This window comes from Chlamydotis macqueenii, chromosome 1, assembly GCF_036417535.1.
Source record: "Chlamydotis macqueenii isolate bChlMac1 chromosome 1, bChlMac1.mat, whole genome shotgun sequence".
NCBI classification, from domain to species: Eukaryota; Metazoa; Chordata; class Aves; order Otidiformes; family Otididae; genus Chlamydotis; species Chlamydotis macqueenii.
Window position 1 is genome coordinate 52,291,056 of NC_141556.1, and position 12,153 is coordinate 52,303,208.

General features: G+C 44.9%; 1 protein-coding gene across 1 annotated transcript in view; it reads left to right on the forward strand.

The window, feature by feature from the left end:
* The window catches only part of UTP20 (UTP20 small subunit processome component), a 62,780-nt gene that overhangs the window by 45,760 nt on the left and 4,867 nt on the right, over window positions 1-12,153 (forward strand). The window contains exons 46-58 of the mRNA XM_086750951.1: window positions 384-550; window positions 1,477-1,618; window positions 1,915-2,031; window positions 2,872-3,042; window positions 3,817-3,945; window positions 4,413-4,523; window positions 5,228-5,307; window positions 6,044-6,113; window positions 7,143-7,325; window positions 8,224-8,355; window positions 9,797-9,929; window positions 11,099-11,298; window positions 11,656-11,727. Coding sequence (XP_086607077.1) covers window positions 384-550; window positions 1,477-1,618; window positions 1,915-2,031; window positions 2,872-3,042; window positions 3,817-3,945; window positions 4,413-4,523; window positions 5,228-5,307; window positions 6,044-6,113; window positions 7,143-7,325; window positions 8,224-8,355; window positions 9,797-9,929; window positions 11,099-11,298; window positions 11,656-11,727 — 1,707 coding nt within the window. The remainder of the gene's footprint in view (window positions 1-383; window positions 551-1,476; window positions 1,619-1,914; window positions 2,032-2,871; window positions 3,043-3,816; window positions 3,946-4,412; window positions 4,524-5,227; window positions 5,308-6,043; window positions 6,114-7,142; window positions 7,326-8,223; window positions 8,356-9,796; window positions 9,930-11,098; window positions 11,299-11,655; window positions 11,728-12,153) is intronic.

Genomic DNA, 12,153 nt, shown 5'->3' on the forward strand with positions numbered 1-12,153 from the left:
GTTAGATTTGTTTTGCGTGAAGGAAATGTCACCAAAATGTATTTAGGGTCTGTCCATGTGCAATAATTGCCTTTTCAGAGATACGTTTTTCTGAGTAGAGTGCAAGTTCACAGAGAAATGGAGCCCTTGTTTGCTTATGAGCTCTGGAGTGTCCTGGTGGTGATAGGTGAACTGGCTGGTGGCTGAAAAGAGGCTGGAGAGAAAGGGAGGGATGTTGAGGCAGAGCTGAGGCGATGGGATGCTGTTCATGTAGAGAGCTGGAGCCTCGTGGCAGCATGTGATGAGGGAGGAATTGCTCTGGCTTTTCCAATGATTTCTGAATACATATAGCAGATCATTGTCCTCATACTGCCCTCCTGACTCTCATGGTTGTCCCTTTGCAGATTCTGGAGAGCACCACAAGCTTGAAGATTGTCCGGAAGGTGCATGAGGCACTGCGTCACATCATGACAGGGCTGATCTTCAATTCAGACATGAACGCAGAATCCCTCCTTCTCCTCAGTCATGGTCTCATCAGTGAGAACTTGCCTCTGCTCACTGAGAAGGCCAAGTGAGTTCCAAGGTGTTATCCAGATGGTTTGTTATCAGTTGGGAAGTTTGCTTGCAGAAATGGTAGCTCTCAAATCCAACCAATCAAATGTATGAGAGTTTCCTTACTTTCGTTTGCCTTTTGTTTTCAATGTAAGTGAATTATTTGGGCAGTCAGAGGGCAAATGGGAGTAAGCACTTGCTGAACTCATGGGAGTCTACTCTTGCAAGTGCTCAGGGCTTTCAGCAAGGCTTTTTCACCATCTGGTAAGCTGGTATATGCATTTGGGTGTTTGGATGAAGGCACGAGGGGCAGAGTTTAGAACTGAGCTACAGACTGCCATAAAAGAAGCGTTTGGGGTCCTGGACATTTTCATGGTGTCAGGAACAAGAGAAACTGTGGTCTGTTACTTTATCACTTCGGTACAGATGCAAACGTTGGGTAGAACCATCAGATTTCCTCTCCATTTGGCGATGTCACTGCTCAGAACTGGGTCTGAGTGTCTTGCATTTCCTGTGTTACATAGGCCAGCTTGATCTAGGATCTGACAGCTTTTCCAGACTTCTCAGAGCAGTTTTTATAAGCCGTCAGAAATTTAAGTAAACATCAGTAAATTAATTGCAGTGGGCAGTGGCAGCAGGTATATTTGCTTGAACAGATTATCAAAGTTGATCTGCTCACTGAGAAGAAAAAAGTGGGGATGTTTGTACAAATCAGTGTGCGTTTGTTATCTTCCTAACAGTGATATTGTTGTCAAGTCTGAGAGTCCCATCTGTTGTGCTGCTCTCAAGTTCATTTTGTTTCGTTGTGTTCTGGCTGTGACCTGCTTTTGCTTGCAGTATGGGTAGCAGCTGAGCACAGTCCAGCTCTCTTCACTCCCAACAGCAAGCTTGTTGTGGAGAGGACTGAAATCTGAATATTCTCACTTGCCATACGCTGCTTTTCAGGAAAAAAGTTACCCCTCCTCCAGATCCACGGCTGCAACCAGAGAGCTGCCTGCTGCTCCAACCCACGCCCACGAGAGGAGGGCAGAAAGCACGTGTCAGCAGCAGGACTAACACGTATATCTTGGTTGATTCGGGACTTCGGGTAAGGATCTCCTCAGCTACAAAGCTTTGCAGTGTAAATTTTTGTTAAGAGTATTCAAAGGAAGGTGTTCTGGATATATTGTGTTAACAACACAGCCACTGGCCTTAACTTTATGTTGCATGTGGTAACTCCAGTGGTGCCTCTTAGAGAGCTATAAAAAGTGCTCAGCCTGTTGTAGGTATTTGAATGAGTTATGGCATAAATTCTACTATAACCTGAAACAATGTGGGACGTTACTTGACTTATTTGGGTCTCAGCCTGACTTTGAGATGAATGTCCTGTCTTTTGTATGGTAGCTGCTGCACATGAGCCTGAAGAGGTCCAAAGTAAATTCTTCTGAGGAGCAAGCTTTGGAAATGTTAGACCCTTTTGTTCAGCTGCTTATAGACTGCTTGAAATCTATGGATGTCAAGGTACGGTTCCGAGCTGGAATCTCTGTTTTGTCTGTTCTACTAAGAAGGGTCCTGCCCACAAATGTCATCTTACAGTTGATCTGCAAGAGAAGAGAAAGACATCCATTTTTCAAACCTGATTTCATAGATGTGCAGGTTAAGTTGTTTGAGGACATGATATCCCAAGGGGGAGGAAGGATTGTGGCTGATGGAGGAGTGAATGCTCTGCCCATAGTGCTGCAGGTTTAATTATGGACAAGTTTTCCTGGAGCATGTTTATACAAGGACTTTGCAGACTTCATAGGCTGTCTATGAGGAGGTTCATGAGGTCCTGTGCCTGCCGAAAGCAGTGTTGTTACAGCTGTGTTTTTTTCTGATCCAACTCTAATGTCTCTATTCCCAGCACTGTAGGCAGCCTCCTTTTTGGGGAGCTTTGGGTTTGAGTGACCCTGGGAGGGAATCTGTTAAACCTTGAGTTACCTGGGAATGGAAGACATGCCTCATTTGCTGTCAGATACCTGTAGCAGGACTTTCAGGCAACGTGGGTTTTTGGTAGAACAACTTCTATACCTTGAAGGCACCTCTGCCTCAGAAAGAGCTCCTGACATCTGCTGAATCAGCACTGTGTTACTGTGTTTACCTAGTAAAATAAGAGTTAGAGAATTAGGGAGTAGTAGATAGTGTTTTTAGAACTGAGAAACCCTTTGTATTACATATGAATGGTTTGAAAGAGGTTGATTTTGTTAGCCAATTGCATTTGACCACAGTTGCAGATAGCCTGAACCTGTCTGTAAGAGAGTAAGAAAAGTGTTCTCTCAATGTCATGATACCCAAGTGCTGTCCTTTGGCTCTTTCTTACAGGTGATAACTGGTGCGCTGCAGTCCTTGGTGTGGATTTTAAAGTTCCCTTTGCCTTCTGTCAGTACGAATCTGGAGCCACTGATCAAGCAGCTTTTCCTCTTGCTGAAAGAATTTGCTAAGACAGGCATAGCCAAAGGCCAGAATTTCCACCTGGTTGTGAGCTGTTTCAAAGTAAGTCAGACTCGGCTCTTTTTTCTACTTTAGGATTAACTTCGTAGAATGAGACTCTTCTAACTGCAGATCATTCCTGCAGCTGTCCCTGGAGAGGTAGTCTGGAGATCACAAGGTAGCGAGAGAAATGTGGCCTTACTGATTCTTTCCCAAGTGCAAATTTAAAGAAATTTAAATGCACAGCTTGGATCTGAAGAAGTTTTTCTTATAGAAGCATATTTGCCTTCTTTCTTTCTTACAATAGTATCTTGTTACCACCCTGTCTTTTGAGAGGTGTCCATTTTGTGCTTGAATAGCTTGCTTTTAACAGAATAAACTCAGGCAGCTGAAAAGAGACAAGTGAAGGGGGCAATTAATAGTAGTAATAACTGCACTTACAGTATGCATTGTCTTCCTGTAGATGTATTCTAAATGCATTGCTGAACTAATTACAGCTTCGTATCATAAGGGAAAGTTATAGTAATTCATGGTGAATGCCGCTGCCAGAGGAATTTTTCCCTCTTTTTGGCTATGTTCCTGCAGCATGGTGCATGTCTGTGAGCATCCCCACTCATTTCAAGGACTAGTCTGAATTTGTTTATTTGCTTGTCTTCAGTTTTTGTCTCAGAATTGCCAGCTGAGAGCAAAATGTGATGAGAACGGTGTTAGTGGCATGTTTCAGAGTCACAGTTTGTGTTTTCAAACCGAAGTGGTATAAATGAAGTCAGGCTTTAGTGTGGGCTTATGTTTTATGGCACTGCATGTGTATTGACAATGTGTAATTTGATTTTGTAGTGTGTAACCATACTGGTGAAGAATGCCAAGAGTCAGATAACAAGCAAACAGCTCCAAGTGTTGCTTGGCTTTGCTGAAGAAGACATTTATGATTCATCACGCCAAGCCACTGCCTTTGGCCTTCTCAAGGTATTTCTGTGCAGCAGGTGTATGGGTGCTGTGAGCCACTGGAATGGCAGGGATTCTATGATCTTATGTCAGGAGCAGGCCACAGAATGCTGTTCAGTTCCTCTGTTACAGGGGGGAAAAGCAGCAAAGCTTTCCTGTTTGACTTGTAGTCACTCTTTAAAATTGTTTGGGAGGCCGTTTTATACCCATGCATATGAGGATGTATTTGGATCTGAGGATGTTTTTGCTGAAGAGTCGACATCCCTGATCATTAGACCAGATATTCTGTGTCGTCCAAAAGAAACAGATACGGATTTGTAAGCCACCTCCTTTTTTTTTTTTAAGCTGCTCTGGCTGCTTTTGAAGATGTGAAAATGTCAATGTACCACCTGAGACCAGTGTAGTCCCAGGTTATAGTACTGATAGTACTGCGTCTCACACTGTGCAAGCAAAATGACATGACTTAAGCTGTGCTTTCTTATCTTTAGGCTATTTTATCCAGGAAGCTGATTGTCCCTGAAATTGATGATGTGCTGCAGAAGGTTGCCCAGCTGGCCATCACGGGTCAGAGTGAGCCAGTGCGAGTCCAGTGCAGGCAGGTTGGTAGAATGGAAAGTCTCTCATCTTACTTCACTTACAGCAGTCTAACAGGCTGGAGGGCTTAGTGTGGCCATCGCAGCTCTCACAGACATGTGCCTTAGCCCTGCTGAACCACTAACATCATTTCTCTTTCTTACTAATCCTTGTTCCCCTCGTTATCTGGCTCGCTTTAGTTCTTGTGACTGCTGCATAGCAGAATCGCAAACTGGTTGCCTATAGCGAGACTGCTTGTCGTGGAGTACCTTCAGAGGGCCTTGCCCTTTTCTGAATCTCAGCAGAAGACAATTTGCCACAAATCCATGATTCCTCCCTAATACTTCCTCATTCTTTCCAAGCTAAAAGGCAGAATTGGTTGCTTCATTTCAAGCATTGGGATAGATGCAATAGGAGCTATCAACCAAATAGTGCATTTCCATAGTTACAGGATGGATTTCAAAGGATGCAGAATCTTTCTTAACAGAAGCCTGTGCAAATCACAGTAATACTCTGAAGACTGATCTGGCAGTTGTCAAATGCTTGCAGATCCTGTTCCAGGCACAGAGCTTGAGAGCAGTTGTTGGCCCCTTGTGTAATAGGAATAGGATGAAAGGGATGATTCGCATAAACTTGCTGCTCTGTCACTAAATTTTCTTCATAAACTTTTTACAAGCTTTCGTGAGTGTTTCTTTTAACTCCTCTTTGTGGTGGTGTTTTTTCTTTCCAGATTTACTTAAAATATATTCTGGACTACCCCCTCGGTGACAAGCTGAAACCCAATTTGGATTTCATGCTCGCACAACTGGAGTGAGTTTATATTCCCTACATCTCCGTCAGAACAGAATCTTGTTGCTTAAATATGACTTTAGTGGCCACCTTGTGTGCCAAAGGACTGTTCCTGAGGAGCAGAGGGTGTGGCTGTCATCTTGATTTTCCTGCTTCTAGAACACTTCCCTTTTTCAGAGATGGACTGTTTGATAAAGCAAGTCCTTTTTCTCTTCCCTGTTTCACAGCTGGTTTTGTTGTTCTTTATCTCTTTGTAAGCAAAGGTTCTGTTGTTTGCTTAGTGGTTAACCAGCTCCACTGGTTGTGAACCAGGTGAACTGGAAAATGCAAAAAGTAAGGGAATGTGCATTTATATGACTGCTGTCCCGTGGCAATGGTCTCAACTGCAATTGCAGGCACAGTTGAGATCAACTGCATCAATTCAGCAGGAGCAGTGTGCCTGAAACCTTCTTCTGAGCATGACTCCTTCAAGGTGACAGTAGTTTACCATGTTTCCTAGCACCGTAGCACCATGTGGCTGTGCCAGCTCAAGTTGGCTGGAGCCCTTTTTTTGCCTGTTTGTCCCCCTGTGCCCATTCTCTGTGAGATGCAACTTGCGGGCTTACTGCTTTTCTTGTCCTAAGTATCAGACCAGGTCTGGTCGCTCTTGTAGGAAGATCCCTATCAGTGTGTGTTCGTGACATTGGCCATTCTTGTAAATTGTTATCAACTTTCTAGAGTGTTTACCCAGCCCTAACCGTTAGTCATTTCCACACAGGTACGAGTACGAAACTGGAAGGGAATCTGCACTGGAGATGATTGCGTACCTCCTTGATATGTTCCCAAAGGTAATGAGCACCCCTTGGTATTCCAAGCATCAAGGAGTTACTGCAGCTTGCAGTAACAGCGTTTTCAGAGCAGTTTATTTTAGAAGCACTTGGTAGTTCCTGTTATCTCTTATCACAAGCAGAACGTTCTCTTAAAGAACCTGGCTTTGCTCCAAAAGAGAAATGACATGGTGGAAAGTCTTCAGTACTTCTTTATCTAATGTGCTCAGTCTGCAAGTAAAATAAAGCTCTGTCAGCTGGAGTTTGGACAAACTTGGTGGTGATATATGCCAGGAAGAAACACAACCAGTTTAGGAAATGGAGTAGGAATAGAAAGTGAAGACTGGAGTTTTCTCATTGTGGGGGTTTTTCAACATTCATGAGAGATACTGTTGACTAAACTGGTGTGTGATGTGCTGTATCTGTTTTGTTGGCCTGACTGGAGAGAGAGGGCTTCTCAGTGGAGTGTGGAGTGGATCAAAATGAAAGCTATAAAAAATAACTGTGCATCTATGCAGGATAACATAACCAAAACGCTAAGCTGCCTCGAAGCTCTGCAGCTGGAGCTTGACTGAGCATTCAGGAGAGAAGTGCAATCAAGTACAAATTTGGGAGGAAGGAAGAGAAATTCTGCACAGTAAGCTGTGCTTCACCACTGCCTGATTAGGTTTAGTATCTCAGCTTGCTTTCCGGTGACTCCATAACGTAGTAAAGAGCTGCTGTCTCTGACAGAAGGACCTTTGGGCTGATTGCTGCAGTGCTGAGGGACTTAAGCCTGTTTCACTGATAGCTGGGATAAAAATGTCCTTTAAGATTTTACACTCACATTGCTGTCTCAGGCACATGTTAGCAAGTCAGAGCAGGGCTGGGGCTGCTGTACGCTCCCTGTGTGCTCCAACAACTGGATCATCTCAACCTTTCAGTTCACCTGCCTTGATGTCAGGGATGACATTGTTCCTGTACGTGGTGCAACAAATATTCCTCTTTTCCCCTTTAAATGCCAAATGCTCCTTGAGAATGTGTGGTTGATTAATGGTTGTTTCTTTCTAGGATCTCCTCCACAAATACTGTGGGCTGTTTTTCCTCTCTCTTTGTATGATGATGATAAATGATGACTCTGCCAAATGCAAAAAGATGGCGGCTTTGACGTGTAAATCTCTCCTCAGTAAGATAAACAATGAAAAACAGGATCTGATGTTTTCGCTGGTCACAGAGTGGTTTCACAGCAAAAAGGTATTCTTTGCTCCTTTCACTGACCACGTCTGAACTCTGTTTGGGGGCTGAGTGAGATTAGGGCAAGTGCGAGATAGCTAGTACCAGGTCTGGTGGATTGGTGGGTTCAGTTGTACCTGTTTTAGGAAAGCAGTATGGGCAAGACTCAGCTTAGAATAAAAGCTCTTTAAAGCTGTGCTCAGTGCCATAGCTCTTGCTAGTACGAGCAAGAAACAGTATAGCTTCATAAAGCTGCACAAATGTAGGGAAGTGCTGATGGTCAGCCTACAGACTTCTCAGCTGCGTTCCGCTCCTTTCTAACAGTTCCTCTTCTGGGTCAGGTATTTCACCAGGTGTAGTCTTTGCTCAGGTTAAAGGTTTGAAAAAATTCTTCAAAGCTTTTCTGGCTTTTTGTGCTATCTTTAGGCTCAGACTTGCTTCATTCTGTCGCTGGCAGCTGGAAGGTGGTCTTACATATTTCCCATTTTGATCTGGGTGCCTCAGCGTTTAGCTGTTCTCAAGCTGTACTCAGGTTCTGTCCCTCTACACTAGTGGACTAAGTGTTCTTCAACACTTCATCCTTTTCATCTCTAATATGTTCGGTTCTGGTTTATAGCTGTGAGGTGCCTGTTGCACTATGAAGAATCAGAGTGCAAAGTAGCCCCCAGAGCTTTGCAGCTGGGAATTGATCTGGAAAAGGCCTTTCAGCATTCAGTTTTTCCAAGGATGGTTTGTGCTGCCAGGTGCTTTTGTCCCTAGCTGGCAGCATCTCCTTTTTCAGTAGTACTCTGAAAACCAGTTTCTCTTAAGACGCTGTTGCTACAGGCAAAAGTAAGGATTGCTACCAGCTCCTGTACGTGGGAGCTGGAGGATTTGATTATCAAGGAGTAACGAGGTGTGTTATTCTTTCTGTTGGCAGAGCTCACACAGGAGGTTGGCTGCCCAAGCATGCGGTTTGTTTGTTGAAGTGGAGGGAGTAATGTTTGAACGGCGGCTTGAAGCTGTCCTCACCTTGATTGAAAAAGAAATCAACCCAATTAATTTTGAAAATGTAAGTAATTTTTCCTACACATGAGGCTTGGGGAAAAAGAATTAAGAAAATGGAAAAAGAGAAGAAGTGTAGGAGAGATTTAACAGTTGGACCTACTGTTTGGGATTGAGGAAAGACACAAAATACACACATTTGTTCTGAGAGGGACCTCACTGACCTAGAACCTGTAAGTCCAAACTTGATGTCATGTGTCAGAGCACAAGGGGCAAAGGAACTTTGCAAAGCCGCCTGGCCTGAGCCTTCAGCTGTACTGTGTAACCAGCAGATATATTGCTCTTTGCCCCAACCTCTGTCAAGATCTCTGTGGGTGGAAGGGGTTCCTGAGACACCCCTCAAGTCTCAGGCTTCTGGTTTTTACCCATATGACTTGGTGAGTCAAGAGCATGTAGCAGTATGTATGTTGAGGTAGCTTTCTTTACTGCAGTGGCAGGAGAGGAGGGACTTCTGGTTTTGGTTTAAAGTGGCATTATAAAAACCATCAGAAAGAAAGGCAGCGTGCACAGGTAGCACTGGGATGGGTTAGAATCCATTTAGTTGGAAAGCAGCCTGGCAATCACACTGACAGCATCCATTTAACTGGGAAGCGTGTCTGCTAGCTGCGGAGATCCCAGTAAGTGTGGAATGTCAGGAGCACATCACTTGTGACTGTCTGCTTTGTTGAGTGTTACCTACAGCTTTAACTTTCAAAAAGGTTCCCTTCCTGTACTTGAGACCACGGTTTTGTTTTATGGAAAATCTTTTTAGTGCACATGATTAACTCAGAGTAACAACACTGCCTCAGATTCTGCTTGGCATGTGGTAACCTCAAAGGGATCCCAGTCACTGCACCCGGGGAGCAGCCACGTACGTTAGCAGTGTGCAAGGGCAACATGCTGAAGAAGACAGAAGCCTCAGGGTACATAAATTGGCAAGAGATGAAAATAAAATACCTGCAGTGAGGAGAAATTCAATGTAATCACCCCCTGTGTTGGAACACATAGGGAAAGCACTGACTAGTTATATCAAGCCAGCTGGTGATTCCAGGCAGGGTGAGGACCTGAAAGCAGTTTACTAAAACATGGTGCACACAGTGTTGTCATAACAATGTGAGGCTTCCCAGGTGACACAGGCAAATCTGAGCTCAGCTTGGCTGTAATAATGAGGATCAAAAGTGCACAAATACATTTATAGCCATGATATACAATGGGTGAAATTGCTTGGATTCAGAAACCTAACAGTTTGTAATGTCTGTATAAAAGCCAGAAGAATTATTCTAATAAAAATCTCCTGCAGAGATTCAGTCTTCAGAGGAAGAGATTTAGTGGAGCTGCTTCTCTTCTGTTTATTTTGGGAATTGGGTACTGTTTCTTTGCAGGGTTGATCTGAAATTTATCTAGTAGAGTAAATAAATACTATCTTCAGGTTCCCGTAAGCATCTTCCTTGACTTGCTGATTTTATTAGATAACTGAAGAGGAGGAGGAGAAGGCTGCAGATAGGCTGCTATTCAGCTTTCTCGTACTGGTAACAAAGCTAATCACAGAGTGCAACTTGATTCAGTTCACCAAGAACAGCGATGTTGTGAGTAATATCTGGGGTAAGTATCAAGAATTATTACGGCTGTGTTACAAGGAAGGTTCTTTCTGTGCTGTGTGTTTTTTCACACCCTAATATAAACAACTAAACTTTGTTATACAAAGTTTGCATGCTGGAATATGCTTTTACATGGCACTTACTGGGCGGTGAAAGAGAAGACGTTAACGGAAAAGGTTACATGGTTGATGAAAACAAGACGCCCTCTGTCTCAGTGCTGGGAACTATCTTTTGTTATCCCAGGAGCAAGTAGTTGCAAACTACTGCATGTTTGACCATAATTACATCCTCTTGGAATGAAAAAAGTTCAGTTCTCCTGGGAAGATGAGATTTTCTTGATGAGATCATACATACCGGCCAGTAAGCGATGACACATCGTAATGGTGCTGTGAATACTGTGTGTCTGCCAGGGTGTTGAGGGCTGGAGGTTATTTGATTCAAGCAATTTCCCTGTGAGCGAGATTGTACAATGTTAGGCTGGCTTATTGGTATTTTGTTGCCTTGTTTTTGATTGCATCATTTGCTGCTATCGGAAGGACTGGATCTGGCTGGGTAGTGTCTTTGAAGAGTTCAGCCTCCCAGGTGCCTTTAGTGAGACGGGAGACAACCCTTGTAAATCCTGGATTGCTTGGACAGAGGCGAGGCAAGAGGGCAACTCCATCTGTTCTCTGAAGCATCTTCAGCCTCCATCCAGGGGTTCGATCTGACCATCTGCAGCAGGGCCAGCTCACTTGACTCTCACAGCAGCCCATCCCCAGACATCATGGGCAGATGAGCTGTGGCACTGAGTCCCTGAGGGGACCATAGTTGCTACAGAAACATGGCATGTCAGCCAGGATTGGAGCAGGTGTCTTTTTGTGCCGTGCCCACTTCTACTGCCTGGTTAACATCACTTTCTAGCAATGGCCCTGTCTTTGGCTGTTTGGAAGTGCTGTGGGTGCATTCAAGAACATCTACTCACCATGGGGGCATTTGGCTACCTGTAGCTTTTTGCAGCGCTCTGCTTTGGCTGGATAGAGTTGCTAGGAAGTCTTTGATTATGTTTTGACCAGATGTGCACGGTTTGTTTCCTTTTTTATTGTAGTGTGTGATGTGGTAATTCGTGGAGGGACCTGGTCCTTTTTCTGCTCTCGCTGGACTGGCTCCTGTGCTAAAAGATTTTCTTTTCCCCAGGTCATGTCCAGTCTCACCTGTGGTATCCTCACAGCTGGGTCTGGCTGACAGCTACTGAGATCTTTGGCTTGTTGTTTGCATCTTACAAGCCAGAAGATCTTGTCAACAAGTGGAGGAAAAAAAAGGCAGGAAAGAAGAAAAAGACATCACCAGAGCTGTCCGCATCCACAGTCTTCTTGACTGCTGAACTGGACAAAAAGGTAACAATGTCTGTACTACATCTTTACCCCTGCCCATGCCCATTCCTTGCCTGAACACGACAATAAGTGTTATAGTTTGGATTTACATTTCTCTTAGTTTCTTGTTTGCTGCCTAATCCTGATCATGTAAGGCATTTCAGGAGGTATCTCTGCTGCTGGGAGGGGGCTTCTCTGGGGTCTTATTCTCAGCAGCACAAAGATTCACCTCTAGGCTGCAAGATGCAGGCAGAAGTTGCCCTGAGCCGATCCCTTGGCCTCCTCTGGGAACAGCCTTTGGTGACTGAAAACACTGATTTGAGTTTGTGCTACTGGCTCCCTTTCATGGAGTAATTTCCTCCCCCTTTTTCCTCTCCCCAGATGAAGGAACTCGTGTTTGCATTCTGCCATCAGCTGCAGTCCAAGTTCCTGGACCTGTCTCTGGGAGAGCAGGTAAGAGCAGAAGGTCTGGGGCTGCAGGGGGGCACAGAGCAGGCACTGACCCGTGTGGGAGTGTTATGTCCTGGTCAGGACAGCAGTGCTGCTGGCTGGCGGTGGCTCACCGCAAATACACAGTGGAGGGGCAGCTGCTCTGTGCTGAGGGGGTGCATGAGCAGGTGCATGTCTCAGAGGGGCCCAGGAAAGTCCCCTTTGTTGTGTCAGCCTGCTGGAAGGGCTGAGGGGTGGCAGGGACAGAAAGGGCAGAACCCTTCTGTCAGGGAGAGACTGGCTCTGCAGCCCAGACTGGAGCAGGCTAGGCAGCCAGATCCTGGAATGGGCGCGCAGGTCTCTGGTACTCATTCCCTGCAGCTGCACTGGAGCCTTGGCTGTTTGCTGGAACGTTTAGTCCAGCTTTATGCTGTTGCTTGAAGGTCTGGC